We start from the raw sequence: 19,712 nt of genomic DNA, 5'->3' as shown, positions 1-19,712 counted from the left end.
GGATTTTTTTTTTTTTTGGCATGACCAGGAGGAGAGGTTTCTATGCTGCTGTAGCTAGGATTTGGAGACATTAGTCTGTGACAGCGACTTAGAAATTTCTCTCCTAGGACTTTGTCCTACATTATATTTCCCTGGTGATACAGGAATAGTGGGAAGCTTGTCTAGAACTTGAAAGAACATCTGGCCAGCTGAGTCCCTAGGTCATTTCTGAGCCCCAGGCTGCTTCCCTGTATGCCTCTTCCGTCCTCCCCTTCCACGGGGGCTCAGTGTTTTCCTGGCTAAAGTCACCACCCTCTGCCTGCCAGGTACCTTGCAGTATCCTCCCCATAGATTTGTAAAAGGGCGCTCGCCCATTTGGTGCCTCCCTTTCCTGCAACTGTTGAAGACACGCTTGATGTGGGTGTTCTGTAAGGTCGATCAGTTTGGGGAAGCAGACAGGCTTAGTCACGAAGGTCTACGAAGTCTTCTCGTGGGCCCCCTTCCTGATACTCACCTTCCAGGGCAGAGCTCCGCAGATGTCCATTTGTCTTGTCACATTTCCAGATGTAGTAACCGCCTCCCCCAGGAAGCCACTCTTCCAGCCCTGAGCGTGGGTCCTTTAGGCCAGAGATGCTGTGAACCCAGAGGGCCTCACACTGTCCTTTTCACAGTAGTGCCGTTTGTCTGAAAAGAATTTTGTGGGAAACCCACAAGGACAAACCTGTGCCGGTTGCTCTGGGGTAAAGTCGGGGTGTGGGGCCCGGAACCCAGAGCCCGTGGCCGCCTCGCTCCTTGTGATAACATGGGTTCGTGAGGGGAGTCCCCCAGGTTCTCTAAGGGACAGATAGCCCCTTTCAGAATTTTCCTAAATTAACAAATCAGGAGCTCTTCATCAAGATGGTGCTTTGTTTTACGGCAAAAGGTTTCTTTGAGCCCTTCTCCGTCGCTCACTGGAAGAAGCGGGGGTGGGCATCACACAGGTTACGCGGCAAGTCCGCTGGGGATCTGGGGGAGCATGGCCTCTCCCGAGTGTTGCCTGCCAAATGCACCCTTGGGCGTTTCAGATTGACCAACTAAAGCATCGGTTGAATAAGATGGAGGAGGAGTGCAAGCTGGAGAGGAACCAGTCTCTGAAACTCAAGAATGACATTGAGAATCGTCCCAAGAGGGAGCAAGTTCTGGAGCTGGAGCGGGAGAATGAGATGCTAAAGACCAAAATCCAGGAGCTGCAGTCCATCATCCAGGTGCGGGTCGGGGCAGGGCAGTGGATGGAAGGGGCAGACCCCGGCCTGGGCGTGCGTCCCCCCTTGCTGACCATGGGGCCCCAGGTAATCCACGTCATCCCTGGGTGTCCTTCGTGTCCACACTCGGTAAGGTGGGGCCGCCACACTACCCACTCATCAGAGACACGACATTATGTAAGATGACACTTGTGATCTCACGGAGTCCCTGCCCCAGGCTCTGTGAGACAGGGACGGCTGGGAAACTGATTTCCCCTTAAAGATCCCAAGAAATGCACCTCTCAGCTCCGCGTCATTTGTTAAAACGTCAAGTGCCTCCCCACATTTCTCATCACAGACTCATTTTCGGGTATGAAGGAGGAAGTAGCTGAGAAGTAACATCCCCCAAAGGGAAAGAAAGAAGGCTTCCCCTCCCCTTCCTCTAGAATTATAGAATTATCCCCCCAGGATTGGCTGCCTGGTGTTTAAGGCGAGGATTTGGAGCAGAGAATGAATCCCGGTTAATCGAAGCAGATTAATTGATATTTCCGGGGATGCATCTGGACAGCAGAGCAGTCCTCTCTTTGTTGGCACCTATGAAGTGTTTGGAGGAGCAGGAACTGCTTTTCTCGGCTCTGATAAGAGCTAGAGCAGAACAATAGGCATTGGGATGTTCCTGAGCAGAAGCGGGTTTTATGCTTCTTTCCAGGTGATAAAATTCTTAAATAATAAGCTGCTTAAGGACCCCAGGAGGCAGCGACTCTTTCTCTGCTTCCCTAGCACAAAACCTGCTCTCCCAGCGTCTGTCGCTGGCTCTATTGTCCCCCCCCAACCCTTCCCCCGGCCTCCCGGGTCCCCCTGGCTCCCCGCCCCGCCCCCAGCATGGTCAAACCTTCCCACCCACCCGCCCAGGCCGGGAAGCGCAGCCTGCCGGACTCGGACAAGGCCATCTTGGACATCCTGGAGCATGACCGCAAGGAGGCTCTGGAGGACCGGCAGGAGCTCGTCAACAAGATCTACAACCTGCAGGAGGAGGTCCGCCAGGCAGAGGAGCTACGGGACAAGGTGGGAGCCCCCGGGTGAGGGGCAGCATCCTGCGCCCCCCACCCCTGGCCAGTATACCAACGTGCATTTGCAAGAGCTCTACAACCCCCACTGTCTTCTGGGGACTAGGTTTCAGTGCCGGCATGAGCCCCTCGCTGTGATTTGTGAATCACTGTACCACCCCAGCACCTGCCTTCCCCCTCCTGACCACAGCCCACGTGAGGGCACACAGTGCCCTGTCCCCCCTCCACATTCCCTTGCACACAGTAGGTATGAAGCAAATCTCAGCTAACTGACTGCCCTACAGCTGCGCCCTGCTCTCCAGAGAGCTGACCCTCGGGGAGGGGCGGGCCGGCAGGGAGGCTCGGCTGGGAAACCCCTGGCCCGGGCGCTGATCTCTCCCCGTTGCCGCAGTACCTGGAGGAGAAGGAGGACCTGGAGCTTAAGTGCTCGACGCTGGGCAAGGACTGTGAGATGTACAAGCACCGCATGAATACGGTCATGCTGCAGCTGGAGGAGGTAGAGCGCGAGCGGGACCAGGTACGGGCAGGCACCCGGGTACCGTCGGGGCCTGAGCCGGGCTCCAGCAGCTCCTACGACGGCGCGTGGTCCCCAGAGTCAGACAGCCACGTGCGGGCTCGGTCGCTCATCAGGTGCGCGGCTGCGGGCCAGCTCCGCCCCGTGGACGCCTCCGTGTGCTCGTCCGTAACATGGGAGTAATAAGACAGCACCGCTGGCTGGGGGCGGGGTGCGGGCTCCGTGAGATACTGCCCCGGGGCTCTCAGCACAGAGCCCGGCTCCGGCCAGGGCAGGACACATGGCAGCTGTGATGCGGACTGCTGGGGACGGGAGCGATTTAAACACCCAAGAGCTGGGGTTAAGAAAAGAGCCCCGGGGTTGGGAAGCAGGTGTCCAGACAGAGAGCACGTCCCGGGTCTGATTTGGTTGGGTCGGGGTGAAGAACCAAAGTGGCCTTGTCCTCCCCGCGCCCCCCGCCCCTCACCCCCGGCAGGCCTTCCATTCCCGGGATGAAGCGCAGACCCAGTACTCACAGTGCTTAATCGAAAAGGACAAGTACAGGAAGCAGATCCGAGAGCTGGAGGAGAAGAACGACGAGATGAGGATTGAGATGGTCCGGCGGGAGGCCTGCATCGTCAACCTGGAGAGCAAGCTCCGGCGTCTCTCCAAGGACAGCAGCAGCCTGGACCAGGTGGGGCTGGGTGGGGCTGGGTCGGGCCGGGCTGGACGGGGCCCCGAGCGCCTGCCGCCAGGTGCCTCCCCACACCGCGGCCCCACCCAGAATAACCCACGTCCTTGACCCTCCTGCAGTGCACACCACTCAGTACAGACTGTGAATTTTGAGCTTGGAAAATGCAGGGTAAAAGCCTGTCGTGGCCACTTGCTAGACAAGTGACTTCACCGGGTAGCCCCAGCTCCTTCTCAGTTGACCGCAGCTCCCCGCTCGCCTCCCGTTGCCACCGCCATGTGGACGGTCACTGGGCGTCGATGCCCTGCGCCCACTAAAGGCCCTGGTGCCTGTGAAGACACTGTCCTTTACGGACGGTACGATGCTCGGAGTTCATGTCACTGCAGGGCCCCAGGGGCTCAGGGATGAGTGGACGCTGCCATCGAACAGACCATTATGGTCCTCATGTACCAAGGAAGGAGCCCGGACCCTCGCAGCTGGGGGCACCCCTGGTCAGTGGCCTGGGGAACCTGGGGCGAGACCCTCAGAGGACCCAAATCTAGCGCCTGGGGTCAATCCAGGAGCGTGATGTTTCGATACAATGTTGTGAATCACAAGTGGTTCTGGGCGGTTCTGCCGTCCCTACGGTGGGAGACGGGGACGGGCAGGTGACCGGATGGGCAGGTGACGCACTGGGAGGCGTGGCAGGAGATAACAGAGTCGGCTTGTGGGCTGAGGCCCTTCGTTGTTCTTCTGGGACCTTGACGCGTTTTGTGCAGAGAAGTAAGGCAGAGAGCTTTGGGTTGGGGGGCAGCGGCAGGAAGGTTGTGTGGTTTTGGGGGCAACTGGAAGTTACCGACTGCCCCTGCAGCTGGGCCCTAGGCAGTGGCTAGAAAGCACCAGGACGAGGCCCGAGCTGCTCTGTTAGGTTCTGTGTTTGCAGCTCAGGCCCAGGGCTGCCCCTCGGGGTGTGAAGGCAGCCCGTCAGACCCCAGGGGCCATCGCTTTACTGCTGCGAACACCACAAAGCGAGGGGAAGACGGGGACAGGAGGCTGGTGACGAGAAGCGAGTGGGACCAGAACGACGAGCCTGGGCATCCCGGGGGGGGATGCAGGGGTCAGGGAGATGCGTGGGCCGTCCTGAGTTCAAAGCTGGGGCCCCCGGGAAGGCCGGCCGCCGACGGGGGCCGCTCGTCCCGCCGCATCACGCGCTGGCCTCTCTCCACCCCAGAGTCTGCCCAGGAACCTGCCGGTGGCCATCTCTCAGAACTTCGGGGACGCCAGCCCCAGGACCAACGGGCAGGAAGCTGACGACTCGTCCACGTCGGAGGAGTCCCCGGAAGACAGCAGATACTTCCTGCCCTACCACCCCCCCAAGCGCAGGATGAATCTGAAGGGCATCCAGGTATTGGTGTGGACGGGCGGCCGCGGGGCCTCTGGTGGACGGGACTCGGCCTTGCCGGCCCTATCGATGGGAATCCTGCCAGCCCCAGCTTTCTCCCCGTTTGCTTTCACACATCCTCCCTCCGCCTAGCCCAAGTTAGAGAATGAAGTAAGCGGTATTTCGAAATTCGTTCATTTATTCAGCAAATAGGTATTGAGTGTCTGTCCCGTGTTTATTGACGTTAATGGCTTGGGAGAGGCCCGCTGGGGGCTGGGGTTACAACAGCAAACCTGTCCGCTCCTCTCAGTGTCCAGGGCCGTCCGTGGCTCCCTCTTCAGGAGGAATGAGCGCGGGAGATCATCTCACGTGAGGGGGGCCGGGCAGTGCAGGGCGGGCCCCCCGGGAAGCACCAGCACCTCGTCCTTTCCAGAAAATTCCCCTGTTCTGCTGGGCCGCACGCCCGCACGTGCACCTTCCCCGGCCGCCACTGTCGGCTCTGGTACCAGCTGAGCCCCGTGGTGCCACCTCCCGGGATGGGGGGGCGGGGGGCACTGTGCCAGCCGATGCCATGCAGCCTGGGCTGCGGGCGTCACACGCCGTCGGGGCTCCCAGGGCCACACGGGCTTCCTCCGTTTATTCCCTCCCTCCGCTGCCACGTGTCTCGGGCCTTGTCTGACATCAGACCGTTGTTTTCCCCTCCGTCTTGCAGCTGCAGAGAGCCAAATCCCCCATCAGCCTGAAGCGAACCTCAGATTTCCAAGGTTGGTGCACGCCCAGACCCCGCTCCTGTCTGTCTGTCCGTCTTCCTCTCCCGGTCCTTTTTTCCCATTGTGGCAATCAATCCCGTGCGTTGAACCTGGGACAGGCCTGGGGGCCCCGGTGGAGGGGCGTCTGATAGTACTTAACACTCGTTGTCAGGGGACAGGGCAGGAGCTACGACGTAGAAACGTCCCGTCTGGGGCACACACACACACGCACACACGCACACGCACGCATGCAGCTCACACACACACTGAGGTCGGCCTGGGGCCCCAGATACCGCAGCCAGACTGGGCGCTTCTGCTCACGCCTTGTCGGCAGGAGGCGGGCTCGACCGTCCTTCCAGGCTCTCGGCCAGACGGTCTGGGTCCAGCTGTGAGCCCCTGGTTCTCCAAGACACGGCGTCTTCAGGACCTGTCGCTCGTCCTCACTGTGACTCTCAGGGGACAGTTGGCTGGTGAGGGTGTGCCCTAGGAAATCAAGCACGTACTGTGTGCCAGGTGCCCCTAGGCCCACAGGGACGCTCCGGAGCCCCATGTCAGAGTGAGGACGGAGAGAGTGGCTCTGGACACCAAGAAAGAGTGGATGGAGGAGGGCTGGAGAAAGATCCGTCAAGAAGGGACACAGTCTCTGGAAGGCCGCTCAGGACAGAACGGGGAGCAGGGGCAGCGTGGAGGAGACTGGCATGCTGCCCTTCTAGAGCTCAGGACAGGGAGTGCCGGGAGCGAGGCTGCAGGTCACGGGGCAGGAGCTCCGTGCTCACGATGTGCACCCCTCCCCGGTCCACGGGGGGGGCAGGGGAAGGAGTCCAGAGCAGGACCTGGAGGAGCCCAGAGGTGGGGGTCCATCCACCCCTCTCATTGCCAGATCAAGTATCTCTAGAACCTTCTTTATCAGAAGGGAGGTGTAAGGGCCTGAGGCCTGTGGGAGAAGTGTTTGCCCCAAGAAGAGGGACGGGGGAGCAGGATGGCAGAGCTTCTGGACGCTCCACAAGCCTTTGCCACTGGGTGGCGTGATGTGTGCAGGTCTCTGTTCACACACAAGATATGGGGGGGACAGGTGGGAGAGCCGCTCTCCTGCACAGCAAGGCAAGGGCTGAGGGGCTTACTGAGGAGGCGACAGACTCTGCCCCAACCGGCCCCTGTCTCCAGTCGGCCTGTCCAGTGGAGACAGCGGGATCCGTCTTGAGGATGGGGTCCCTGGGCAGGGACATCTCCACTCTGCAAGACGCACGCTCCCATCCCTGCTATTCCACAGAGCGCCAGGTGGGGCGCCCGCCTGAGTCCTCGGAGACGCAGGACATCGTCCCGCCTCTACTGAGGTTGCCCTGGGCCTGGCCACAGCAGGACGCGCTGGTGTGCAAGACCAGACTCCCTCCCGCGAGCCTACAGCTGGGGGAGCGAGAGGAGGGAGGAGGCCGCCCCCCACCCTCCCTAGGAGGACAGGCCACCCAGGCAGGACAGCCCCCGGGCGCGCGGTGCCCGCGGGGGCTTTCAGTCCCCTCTTCCCTGCCTTTCCCCTTTGCCTCCTATCTCCGCGAGTACAGGGCGAGGCCATGAAGAAGAAGGCATGGACGCCAGCCCCAGCTCCTCCAGATCCCTGCCCATCACCAACTCCTTCTCCAAGATGGTAAGCGGGGTCCCCAGCATGCCCCCTTCCGGCTCAGAACCCGCCTGCAGCCCCCTGCCCCTGCAGGCCCGCCCCTTGCTTTGCACTCTGCGCAGGCCTGTGAGCAGCATCACTCTGGGGGGCTTGCAGCCCAGACCCTCCTTATGTTTATTTAAAGATGTTTCCGCCGGCTCACCGCATATTTACACCTTCTCGCAGCCTCCTTTCCCAATTTAACACTCGGTGGGAGGAAGAGATGGGCCCCTGAGGAGCCATAGGGAACCACACAGGCAGCGCTGAAAATTCTACCCTGACTTCAGGCCCTGCGCCTCCCCTCCCCGGCCCCAGCCCGCCCCCTCCCCTGCAGGGCCCCAGCCCCTGGATCCAGTGTCCCTCCCCTCAGTCAGGCAGCAGAAGGCGTGGGATTAGAGATTCTAACCCCGGAGGCGAAGCCCTGGGAAGCTTGTCAATTCGGCTTCTAAAATCAGGCCCTGGGGGATGCGGAGGTTTGATAAGGAATGGCTCCTGTCTGCTTGCAGCTCTGGGGGGCGCAACCCAAGGCTCTTATTTAAGGCAGCCCTTGCCAGGAGCCAGCAGGCCTCCTTTCAAAGGGTCGTCCTCCAGCAGCCGTGCGGCCTGGGGGGCATCCGTCACCACGGCCACCACCACCAGGCCCCCTGGGTCTTCCTCTCATCCAGAGTAGGTGCCCAAGGCCGGCGCAGCCGGGAGGCCATGGAGCTCAGCCCGTGCAGGGTACAAGGCACCACCCTGCACCCCCCCATCTCCCCCAGCCTCTGTGGACTCCCGCCTGCGTCCTCCCTGCACCCACCCAAGGCAGGCAGATGTGCAAGCAGATGTGCGCCAAGCTCAGCGCTCAGCGGCCGCCCTAAGCCGCCCCAGGCTGAGCGCAAGCCTTCTCTGGCCAAGGTCGCTGCTGAGAACCAGCTTTCCCTGGCCGCCTCGGGGGCGGGGACGCATCAGCGTTAAATTTAGCCCCCATGTCTGTAATCGTTACGCCCACGGAGGCACGGGCGTGTAAATACCCGTCTCCCCATAGCGCATCTGTGTCATCTGTCTGTGTTTCAAAGCAACCCCACCGAAGCCGCTCCAGCATCATGTCCATCACGGCCGAGCCCCCCGGAAACGACTCTATTCTCAGGCGCTACAAGGAAGACGCACCTCACCGCAGGTGGGTGGCCGGGGGAGGCAGGATGCTGCCCACTTTACCGATGAGGCCGAGGCTCAGAGAAGGCGTGTGGCTCGCTACCAAATGCCAACGCCTCCGTCGGTTTGCCCCCCCGCTGCCCGGAAATCAGTTTTTTTCTACCCAAGAGTGGTAGACCCCAGGAAGAGCCTCCCCATTCCTGCTTCCCCTCCCCCGTCCTCACCTCTGGGAAACCATCCGCATCCCCAACTGGGAAAGCCACAAGTGGAGGAATTCCCTGGGCATTCAGATGCTACTGAATTCTGCTGGACGTCGGGCATCTCACCCTCGGTGTAAGGGATCCCTGGGGAGCTTCCAGAAGGGCTGGTGGCACCGAGTGGCCTACGGGGTGGGATCCACATCTCCGACCTGCCCATGGCCTGGTGTGGGCCTTGTTGCTCTACGGCAAGAACCCCTCATGGGGAGCTTGGAACTTGGGGAGCACGTCCCATCCTGTGTGAAGGGCATGCTCAGCTGTGTAGGCCCATCCCACGAGGCGGCCTGAGCTCAAGTGGATGCTCAGTCCTCTGTGTCAGGAAGAGAGTGAGTGGGAAGTAGCCAGTGGGGCTGTCGGGGACGCGGCTGACCCCGGCCCTTCATGAGCCTCCTCACACCGGCCACCTGGGACACCCTGTCCTCCAGCGGAGCGCCCAGCTTTGTCCAGCCCTCCATCCACCTTCCCCCCGCCCATGCTGCCCTCTGCAAGCCAAGGCCTCTCGGAGAGCCAGAATGTTCCAGAATCTTGCCCCACTCTCAACCACTACACACGGCCTGGAGAGCTCCCAGGCTCACAGGCACTCCCCCATCCCCCCCTTTTGTCTTGCAGCACAGTCGAGGAAGACAATGACAGTGGCGGGTTCGATGTCTTGGACTTTGACGGTAGGTACCCGGTGGATCCCAGAGGCATACCGCTGTGGTGGCCAGCTGCCATCTGGCGGGAGCACGGCCACGTCACCCCGCCCCTGACCCTCCAGCTCAGGGCAGAGCCCTGCGCCTCCCAGGTCCTCAGGAAACGCATGCGGTGTGGATGTCGAGAGGGCAGAAAGAGTCCGTCCCCCCCGAGACTGGAGGTGTGGGGCAGACGAGCCCTGGGGAGACCGAGGGTAGGCAGCCGTCCTACACCAGGCCCACGGCAGAGCCGGTGTGATGGAGGGGATGTTCCCTGGCTAGAACGAGCCGTGCAGAGAGCCGGGAATGAGGGGAGCTGCAGCCCCTTACAGTCGGGGGGGGTCCGGTTCAGCCCAACGCACATGGAGCCCCCACACCTCACCACGCCCAGGGCACAGGACACAAAGACTCACGTCCCCGGGTCCTTGCACTGGCCAACACCCGGGTGGTAGAGCTGTGATGTACCAACCCCGAGCACCTGCCTGCGTGGGCAGAAGACAGAGGGGCAGGAAGGGTTCAGAGGCCTCCTGGAGATGACCCCGTGCCTCCGGCAGCCCCTGCTCATTCTCAGCTGGAAGCACGGGGGCTGGCCCAGACTCCCCCAGGTGGGGCCTGCCAGCCCTCTCATTCCCGGGCTTCCCCCAACCCTGCCTGCACCCTCAGCAGCTCAGGCTGCCGGCAGATAAGATGAAGGATTAGCAGCTCTCCCTAATTGGGAACCATCAGGAGCTATCAAGTGTTAAAGAGAGGTTAGCACCTAATAGAGGCTGGGTAATGAGAAGAATTGAAGGAGTTTGGGAAAGGAGAGAGCTCAAAAGAGAATTCTGGGCAGCCATCCAAGGCATTCTGCAGCGTCAGGACAAATTCCCGGTGCAGAGAAGCCTTGTTATCAGCCCAGAGCCGGGTTTGCACATCCTCCATCCCAGCGCCTGGGCTGTGGGGAGTGGGGTCTTCCCCCCAAGTCCTCGGGGTCCCGCTGAGTTGGGAAGAGGGGGCTTCGGCCCTCGGTGTAGGCTCTGCCCTTCGTGCCCTGCCCCAGCCCACAGGCCTAGAAGTGGCAGATGGTAAGACCTAAGGTGGTCCCGAGATGAAAACATGGACCCCAATTCAAAAGCGGAATGGGTGCGAGCTGGTGCAGACCCCTTTCCCAGGCACAGAAACAGGAGTCTTAAAAAGCAGGTAGCTGGTGAGGCTTCCCATAAGCAGGGACTCAGAGGCAGGGGCGTGGCTCTCCGGAAGAAGATTCATTCAGTGCAGCACCGGCTGCAGGCCTCCTGGCCCAGGGCCCAGCGGGAGAATTTCCTGGGAGGCAGGCGGGGAGGAGTAGGGGCCGCCCTCCCTGCCCTGCGGGTCCTCATGTGCGCTGGCCCCTTTGCAGACGACAGTCACGATCGCTGCTCCTTCGGACCCCCGTCCGTCCACTCCTCCTCCTCCTCCCACCAGTCCGAGGGTCTGGACGCCTATGACCTGGAGCAAGTCAACCTCATGTTTAGAAAGTTCTCTCTAGAAAGGTACTGTGGTCGCGGGAGTGGGGAGCCAGTGCTGGGGGCGGGGACGGCAGGGTAAAGGCCAGTCACCCCCAAGATTGCCCAAAAACCATCCACCTCCCCTGGATTCTAGAATCAGAGTCCAGAAACCATAGTGTCCCAGAGCCAGAGAGCACCACCCATCCCCGCCCCCAGCCCCCGACCAGGCCCGGAGAGGGAGGGGCTTGTCCAGGGCCACCCAGAGAGGCAAGGGGGCAGCCCTCCATGTGCGACAGGCCCCCGCCCCACCTGAGACTTGCTGCCGGGCTGGAAAGCCAGGTGGGAAGGGGGAGGACCCTGCCCTCAGAGGCCTGCCCCATGGCGTGTCCTAATCACAGCTGCCTAACCACTGTTTCCTTCCCTGACCCAGGCCCTTCCGGCCGTCTGTCACGTCCGTGGGGCACGTGCGGGGTCCCGGGCCCTCGGTGCAGCACACCACGCTGAACGGCGACAGCCTCATCTCACAGCTCACCCTGCTCGGGGGCAACGCGCGAGGGAGCTTCGTCCACACGGTCAAGCCAGGCTCCCTGGCCGAGAAGGCCGGCCTCCGCGAGGGCCACCAGCTGCTGCTGGTGAGGGGCTGGGGGGGGCCGGGGGGGTGGGCACACACCCGTGCACGCACACCAGCGCACGGGGAGGCAAATGAGTTTCAGTGGGATGCTTCCTTGGCTCTCGGCGACATCGAGCTGGTCGCTGTCTGGGGAGAGGAGTTTTTGTTCCCCGGCGGGGCGGCCCTCATCCCGTGGAGCCGAGGAGAACAGCGTGTCTCTGATATCTAGCTGGAGGGCTGCATCAGAGGCGAGCGGCAGAGCGTCCCGTTGGACACGTGCACAAAGGAGGAGGTGCACTGGACCATCCAGAGATGCAGCGGCCCCGTCACACTGCACTACAAGGTCAACCAGGAAGGTAAAGCCTCCACGCTCACCCGCACTCGGCCACGGCCAGCAGGACGGCCCATGGCGGGGGGGGGGGGGGGGCCCTGGACAGGGCTGGGGTCGCGGCTCCTCTGTCTGGGCGGTGAGCACCAGGCTCTGTCTTCCGGTTCCCAAAGCCTACGCCTCCATTCTCACCTCCGGGGTTTTTTCCTGCATGATTATCTCTGCAGCTGGATCTTATTTTTAACTACTAGGGCTCATGAATGTTTCAACAGAGCATAAATAGCCACTTTCTCTCTAGCCGCTCCCCACTGGGGCCTGCTAGCCTGCACTCCTTCCCGGCAGCGCCCGGTCGGTGCAGAAGATGATCGCGATGCTCTGTCCCCACACACAGGGCGCAGCCGCCTCCTCCTCCTCCCCACTCGGGCAGGCTCCTCCCCTCTTCCCACCTGGCTTTCCGGCCCAGCAGAAAGTCTGTGGGCGGCGCCCTGCCCACTGGCCGGCAGCGTCCCCAGAGTTGTAGCCATGTGATCCAGAATTCAGGGCAGGAAATGTCCCTGCCTAGCAGGGTCCCGTCTGTAGGGCCGTTCTCTGAGGGGGCAGAGAGCTCAGAGAGTGATGGGGTTAACCCTGACCAGGGCAGTGGGAAGGACCCGACCAGGAATCCCCTGCTTCTCCGGGAACACTGATCAGACAGCCCTGCGGGTTCAAGGCTCCCCGGTGTGTGTGGCACGGACACGCTGGGCCTGGCTCTTAGGGCAGGTGTACCTTCCACCACGTTAGGCAACTGTGTGTGCGGGCTGGTGTGGGCCTTTCTATTATGGATTTATGTTACAGACATTCAGTTTGCTGGATTTATTGTATTCGCGGTTTATGCCCCGTTTCCTTCCAAAGGGATTTGTAAAAACTCACACTATAAAGGCCAGTGGCGTTAAATAAGGTTAAAAGAACACACGCCGTGGTCCTACCGCTTGGGAAAACCTTTGGGCGGTGTCTAGAAGGCTACATGGATAGAAAATCAAGGACCTAGTGATTCTACTTCCGTGAGTAGAGCCAGGAGAAACGAGTGCGCGTGTCCACCAAAGACACGTATGAGACTGACCACAGCAGAGTGACCCGTCACAGCCAAAGCCTGGGAACGGCTCAGATGTGCACACAGGAGAAGGGGTAAATGAACGCGTGGAGGGTGTGGAGATTGTAGCCGAGGTCCTAGACTTGTTGCAACTTGGCACAAAACTTAGCTGTGAGCTCCTGGGCAGCCAAGACAAAGAGGGAAACGCCGCGAGCTCTAAGAGGAACGTGCCACGCGGGCGCGTCTTTGCAGGCAGCGAGGAGGGAATTTGCGCCCGGAGGTTCTTGGCAGTTCCTTGACCTTCCCCCCTTGCGCAGGGTACCGGAAGCTGCTGAAGGACATGGAGGAGGGCCTGGTCACCTCGGGGGACTCCTTCTACATCCGGCTGAACCTGAACATCTCCAGCCAGCTGGACGCCTGCTCCCTGTCCCTGAAGTGTGATGACGTTGTGCATGTCCGCGACACCATGTACCAGGACAGGCATGAGTGGCTGTGCGCGCGGGTCGACCCTTTCACGGACCACGACCTGGACACGGGCACCATACCCAGCTACAGCCGGTGAGGCCGGAGCCGGTGCCGGGCGGGGGGGTGGGGGGCAGGGGGTGAGGGGACTGCTGCCTGCTGCCCAGTGAGGCCCCCCCATTCCCTCGTCCCCCTGAAGCCTCCCCTGCCTGCCCCGGGACACTGCCCCCTTAAGTCCTGTGGCTTCACTCACGCCCGGGAAATCCCCCTCCGGTCGTGGCCAGGGAATGCCGGGCTCTCGGCTTTACGCCCCTTTGCTAGTCGTGGGTGGCGTAGCCGCAGGCCACCTGCCTGACATCCTTACATGATTGTGCAGCGGTGGCGCATCGGTCAGACGCGGCAGGTGTCTGTGAAGCACCTGTGGGCTCCGGCGGTCGCTCGGGCCAGCCCTGTGAGGTCGGCATCGGCAGACCCCACCTCCAAGGCTCGGAGGAGTGGCTTAGCCTCAGTCAGCACTGGCGTGGGACTCAAGCCGAGCTGCCCGGGAGCCGTGTCCTCCCTGGGGTGCCCCCGGGTCCCAGAGCTCCCCCTGCACAGGGGCAGGCCCGGCCCTGAGGTTCTGCCCTCCCCTCCCGTCTCCCCCAGAGCCCAGCAGCTCCTCCTGGTCAAGCTGCAGCGTCTAATGCACAGGGGCAGCCGAGAGGAGGCAGACACCAGCCACCACACCCTGCGGGCGCTCCGGGTAGGTCCCCCAGTGGGTTACGGGGACTTGGTTCCTCGGGGATGGGACAGCCCCTCCAGGAAGAGCCCTGCCCTCGGGGACCGGCCCCTCTCAGGGAGGCAGCCCTTCCCCTGCATCTCTGGTCTCTGCTAGGACAAGCCTCGGGGCTCCCCTTGCCCTCCAAGCTTGCTCCCCTTCTGGAATGCCTTGGTTCCACGACTGGCACTCCTCCCCTGTGCACCGAGGGGGCTTGAGGACGCGTCCCTGGTTCTCGGCGGCCTCCGTGGGCTCTCGTGTCCTGCCAAGCCCAGCGCGTCTGACTGACTGATAACTGATTTCAGAACACCCTGCAGCCCGAAGAGCCGCTTTCCACCAGTGACCCCCGGGTCAGTCCCCGCCTCTCTCGAGCAAGTTTCCTTTTTGGCCAACTCCTTCAGGTAAAGCGCCCCAGAGCGCCTCCTGACTTTTCTTTGCAGTCACGTTTTGCTATGGCTTGCCCTTTCACTGCCGAGAAGACCTGATCAAAATAACCGTGCTTTGTGTTTGTACCCCACTTGCAACTTCTCAAGTGCCTCACATTTCCCATCCCAGTGTATCCTCACAGTGACAGGTCGGTAGACAGTCTCTGCACCTGTTGGAAACAACATCAATTTCATAAAAGATTAGAGGAACTTAAGGCTAAAAGAACTTAAATAACTTAACTATTCAAGTATTAACAGATCAGAAACAGTGTATCAGGAGAAGAAAACAAACATCGTAAGCGTCTAGGTCAGTTTCGTCCCTGGGATCATGCATGAAATTTATCTCTGAGCATCCTGGCAGCCAAGGAAAAAAGGGAAACACTACATATTCTTTAAATCTAATCTGACCACAGAAACATTTTAGCTCTTTGGGACCAGAAAAATTTTTCCCCTATACTTAACTCTGAAATGGATTTTTTTTTTTTTTTTTGCATGAATCCTTTTACAAGGACATTGAATAGCACAGTAGGTGATATCTTCAGAAGGGATTTCACATAAATGCAGAAGCAGTGCTCGCTTGGGCAGCACATATACATAAATGCAGAAGCATTCTGTGCAGCCCTTTCTTCTGTTACGGGCTGACAAGAGCTAAGGTGTGGCCCCGCGGGGACATTCCTGTGTTGATTCTGTGCTAATCAGGCCCCAGAGAAGCTGGTGTGTCACTCCACTGCTCCATCCTGATGTGGAAAGATAGGAAACCCAGAGAAATGGTTAACGATGTGACCCTGAAACCAGATAGATGCAGACAGGTACCAGAAAGATACTTAGGGAGGTGGAAGGAGCCCTCGTGAGTCTGAGCTACTCCTGAAGGCAGGACCACGTGAGACCACATGGTCCTGCTCACGTCACTGCCCACATGTCATGCAGGAGTCATAAACCTTGGGCGTCTCTGGGTGGCTCACCCAAGGGCCAGTGAACAACAGGGCCTGACCGAGATCTCAGCTCCCTGGATTTTTCTTCCTGCAGCAGGAGGGTATGGAGAGATCAAAGTAGCCCAGGGAGTAGGTGGGAATTTAGATTCTGTGTCCACCATTGGGGCATTCCTCTCTACCCTCCAGGGCTCAATTCTGAATCGTACAAGGGAGCAGGCACCCCCAGAGCACTTGGGGATACTGAGGCAGGGGTTGTGAAGGGCAACATCATGGGAGATGGAGCCGTCCTGCTAACAGGGGCTCCCAGACAGGGACCTTCCAACCGCGGCTCCCCAGCAATGTGCATGGGATTGCCAGAGGGACTCCCCACACACCCCACCTGCATCCCACCCCTCGACAGGCTTCAAGCCTGGTTAGGGAGGAAAGAGAATCTGCCTTTGTTTGCTTACTTACCTGCTAATGACGTCCGAAACAGCTAAAGACCCTCTCGGCCTGCTAGGTGTCTCCTGTTTTCAGGGGGGAAAGTGACTGACGCCGGCCCCCAGGGGCAGAGCTGCGGTCTGAGCAGAGGTCTGCCCGTGCCCGGGTGGAGGCAGCTCGGTCTGGTTAGAAGCAAAGCCCCCCACCCCCCCACCCCTGTCCTCCAGTTTGTCAGCAGGTCTGAGAACAAGTACAAGAGAATGAACAGCAACGAGCGAGTCCGTATTGTCTCGGGGAGCCCACTGGGAAGCCTGGCCCGGACGTCCCTGGATGCCACCAAACTCTTGACTGAGAAGCAGGAAGGTATGGCACTGACCGCCTGGCCCCTCCCCACCTCCTGCTGGCCTGGGGGCTGCCGGGGGTCTGGGCACGTCATCCCGTGGGTCCCCACCAGGGGGGCTGGGACACCTACTCCCTCAAAAGAGGGTCCTGCCCTGGGAGGATCTGCCAGGGGACCCGTCTGGCCTTTGCTGGACGGCGCACACAGCCCACCGGCGGGGGGGGCGGGCGGGGGGGCGGCGGGAGGGGGGCCTCCCGCCAGGCTCACCCCTAACGAACACTCGCTGTAGCTGGTTGGAACCCAGATGCCCGTGTTAATTGGAGCTGTTTGCTGCAAAGTGTTCACTTATTGATTTCTCTCCCCACTGCGTGCTTCTGGCCGTTTATCAAGCGGCCAGGGGTCGCTGGCTACACAGGCCCCTGTGGAAGGCCCTGCTGACGGCGAGCCAGCCTTGCCGGCTGTCCTCGCAGGGCCAGGCTGGCCCGGGCACGGATGGCCAGAGGGCCTGGGCTCCTTTCCAGGCTGGCCCTCCAACGGCCAGGTCAGGGGACAAAGGAAAGGACAAGCCGCTGGGCTGTGGGGCGGCGGTTCCTGGAGCTGCTGGGGGCCGGCTCTGCGCTGCTTCCCGCACACCAGCCAGAGAGGCTTGAAAAGGCAGAAGGGAGGCCACGTCCCTCCCTGCCTCTGGCCCTGGTGGCTTCCCAGAGCTTCTGAAATAAGCCCCAAGCCCCTCTTGGCCGGCCCTGCCCACCCCTGCCCCCCCGTCCGCTCCTGCCGGCCCCTCACTCTCCTTCTGCCCACCCGCCTGCCCCTCTGCGCGGACCGCCCTTGCTCCACCAGCTCTCCTCGCCCGGCTTCTTCTCTGAGCACTGGCCCCAGTCCCTGACTGTCCTCAGAAAAGCCGTCCTTGCTCATCCCACTCCAGCCCCCTCCTGGAGAGCTCAGCACTCCTGCCACTACCACCTCCCTGAAAACAAGCACCAGGAGGCAGGTCGTTGCCCCAGCTCCCAGAACAGGGCCCGGCCCGTGGGGCACCTCGTAAACACTCCTGGATGGCCAAGGGGCGTCCTGGTTCCTGCGGGCTCCATGGGGTCAACAAGGCTCCCAGGCCCTCCGTGCCCTGCACCCTGGCGGGCAGGCCAGGGTCTCAGCGCTGGCCCTTTCCTGTCCCCTCCCAGAGCTGGACCCCGAGAGTGAGCTCAGCAAGAACCTCAGCCTGATCCCCTACAGCCTGGTGCGTGCCTTCCACTGTGAGCGCCGCCGGCCCGTCCTCTTCACGCCCACCATGCTGGCCAAGGCGCTGGTCCAGAAGCTGCTCAACTCGGGGGGTGCGATGGAGTTCACCATGTGCAAGCCAGGTGAGTGCGCCCCACCAGCGGGGCGGGAGAGCGGATGGAAGGGCCACGCTCCCTCCTGGCCAGGTGTGCGCGGGGAGGGGGCGTCGCGGTCCCTGGTGCCACGGCAGCCCTCTCAGAGTTCACCGTGGCCCCAGAGCAGGGAACGCTGGCCTCCCCTTCACCATTCACACCGAGGGTCCGGGACGAAGGGCACAGGGTCAGTTAGGAGACGTGACTTGGGGTGCCCACTCCGGGCCCTTAGGTAAGAGGCAAGCCACCCATCACTAGAGCCTCCATGTCCTCGATGTGGCCAGGGGACCATGGTCGTACACCCTGCAGACAGGGTGAGCCCCAATCCTGGCTGCAAACTAGAATCATCCTCAGCATCGTCTGCATTTAAATCATGGACGTCCAGGGCCGCCCATACCAACCAAATGTCAGGTGCCCAGCCCAGGGGGAGGGGGGCAAGTTGTTATAACAAAATATACATGATGTAAAATTTACCGCCTTAACCACTTCTAAGTGTCCAATTCAGGGGTATTAAGTACATGTATCTCCAGAACTTCTTCATCTTCCCAAACTGAAACTGTCCCCATTAAACACTCACTCCCCACCCCCAGCCCCTGGCGCCCACCATTTACTGTCTGTCTCTGTGGATCTGACTCCTCTGCGGGCCTCACATAAGGGGAGCCATCCAGTGTCTGTCCCTTGGCCTCTGGCTTCTGTCACTCAGCATCATGTCCTCGAGGTCCATCCCTGTGATAGCAGGTTTCAGCACGTCCTTCCTTGTTAAGGCCGAGGGATATTCCACGGTGCGGATGGGCCACCTCGTGTCCATCCATCATCCACCAATGGACAAATGGGGTGCTTCCGCCTCTCGGCTGCCGGGAATCATGCTGCCATGAACGTGGGCAAACAAGCACCTCGTCAAGTCCGTGCTTCCAGTTTTTTCAGGGAGAGACCCAGCAGTGAGATTGCTGGCTCACGTGGTGATTTTAAAGTGCCGCACCCGTCTGCACAGCGGCCACACCACTCCGTCCGCCCCCCGAGCACACAGCGGCCACACCACTCCGTCCGCCCCCCCGAGCACACAGCGGCCACACCACTCCGTCCGCCCCCCGAGCACACAGCGGCCACACCACTCCGTCCGCCCCCCGAGCACACAGCGGCCACACCACTCCGTCCGCCCCCCGAGCACACAGCGGCCACACCACTCCGTCCGCCCCCCGAGCACACAGCGGCCACACCACTCCGTCTGCCCCCCGAGCACACACAAGGTCCCGGTTTCTCCCCGACCTCACCAACACTGGTCGTTTGCCTTAACAGTAGTCATCCTAGTGGACGTGACGTGGAGGTGTCAAGGTTTTGAGTTCACCCTCTGAGGTGCAATTTACGTAGAGCAACACGCCCCCATTTCAAGTGTGCAGTTGAATGAGTTTGGGCAGGTGTCTGCACCCCGTGACCCCAGCCACGACCAAGAGACAGAACATTGCGTCCCCTCGGGCTCCCCTCCACCCCCTGCCCCAGGCACTATTGATCTGCTACCCATCACACATCGGTTTGCATTTTCTAGACTTTTCTACAAAAGGAACCGTGCAGTGTAGAATCACCTGAACCTGGCTCCTTTCGCCCCACATAATGTTTTTGAGATCCATCCATGGGTTTGCTCCCACTGCGGCAGAGTGGCGTCCCCGCGGGCCAGGCAGCCGTATCCATCCATCGGGAATCCTTTATGCAAAGCTCCCCCAGAGGTTCTCCTGCGGGGCCAGGCCTCGGAGCCCTCAGAACAGTCCCTGGCCGGGATCCAGACGTCCTGAGCATTCACTTCTGCTTTCGCTGCCTGCGTTTATCAGTAAGCCCTAACGTTACGGTGGGACAGCTCCTGAGCAGGAGCAGACCCACCTGCTGATTCCTGGAAGGCAGCTCCGCACGCAGCCTTCTGCATGCTGACGCCGATGCACCCGAGGTCTCCCGGGATGCCCGGCTCAGTGGGAAGTGAGAGGCCGCACCCCCAGTGTCCCTCCTTCCATGCTTTAGATCCTCTACAGCCCCTGGCCAAGAGGGCCTTGGCACACAGTGTGGTTGGTGGGAAAGATCATGTTCTTTGAGGCGAGTGGTGTCCGGGTTAGGTTCTGCCCCTCCCCACCCCTCCCCAGCTGTTTATTTGGAGCAAGTTATCAACCTCTCTGTTTCTTCACCTGCAAAACCAGGATAATAACGGCCACTTCTCCTAGAAGTTAGAGGCTCATGGATGGCCAGAGGCTACCCTGGGGCCAAGCGCAGCATGGGTTCCA

At 60.9% G+C, this 19,712-nt stretch overlaps 1 protein-coding gene across 4 annotated transcripts in view; it reads left to right on the top strand.

Moving 5' to 3' along the window:
• CARD11 (caspase recruitment domain family member 11) overlaps positions 1 to 19,712 on the top strand; it is a 111,461-nt gene that overhangs the window by 83,927 nt on the left and 7,822 nt on the right. For all 4 annotated transcript variants that reach the window (XM_036101734.2, XM_078074253.1, XM_036101737.2 and 1 more), the window contains exons 6-22: positions 1,044 to 1,223; positions 2,112 to 2,264; positions 2,658 to 2,783; positions 3,256 to 3,453; positions 4,661 to 4,834; positions 5,523 to 5,574; positions 7,119 to 7,201; positions 8,269 to 8,369; positions 9,211 to 9,263; positions 10,651 to 10,783; positions 11,169 to 11,370; positions 11,578 to 11,704; positions 13,063 to 13,303; positions 13,853 to 13,949; positions 14,270 to 14,365; positions 15,969 to 16,104; positions 17,260 to 17,439. In XM_036101734.2, the coding sequence (XP_035957627.1) occupies positions 1,044 to 1,223; positions 2,112 to 2,264; positions 2,658 to 2,783; positions 3,256 to 3,453; positions 4,661 to 4,834; positions 5,523 to 5,574; positions 7,119 to 7,201; positions 8,269 to 8,369; positions 9,211 to 9,263; positions 10,651 to 10,783; positions 11,169 to 11,370; positions 11,578 to 11,704; positions 13,063 to 13,303; positions 13,853 to 13,949; positions 14,270 to 14,365; positions 15,969 to 16,104; positions 17,260 to 17,439 (2,332 nt within the window). The remainder of the gene's footprint in view (positions 1 to 1,043; positions 1,224 to 2,111; positions 2,265 to 2,657; positions 2,784 to 3,255; positions 3,454 to 4,660; positions 4,835 to 5,522; positions 5,575 to 7,118; positions 7,202 to 8,268; positions 8,370 to 9,210; positions 9,264 to 10,650; positions 10,784 to 11,168; positions 11,371 to 11,577; positions 11,705 to 13,062; positions 13,304 to 13,852; positions 13,950 to 14,269; positions 14,366 to 15,968; positions 16,105 to 17,259; positions 17,440 to 19,712) is intronic.

This window comes from Halichoerus grypus, chromosome 6 (genome assembly GCF_964656455.1).
Source record: "Halichoerus grypus chromosome 6, mHalGry1.hap1.1, whole genome shotgun sequence".
Classification (NCBI taxonomy): Eukaryota; Metazoa; Chordata; class Mammalia; order Carnivora; family Phocidae; genus Halichoerus; species Halichoerus grypus.
This window is presented reverse-complemented; position numbering and strand designations above follow the sequence as displayed.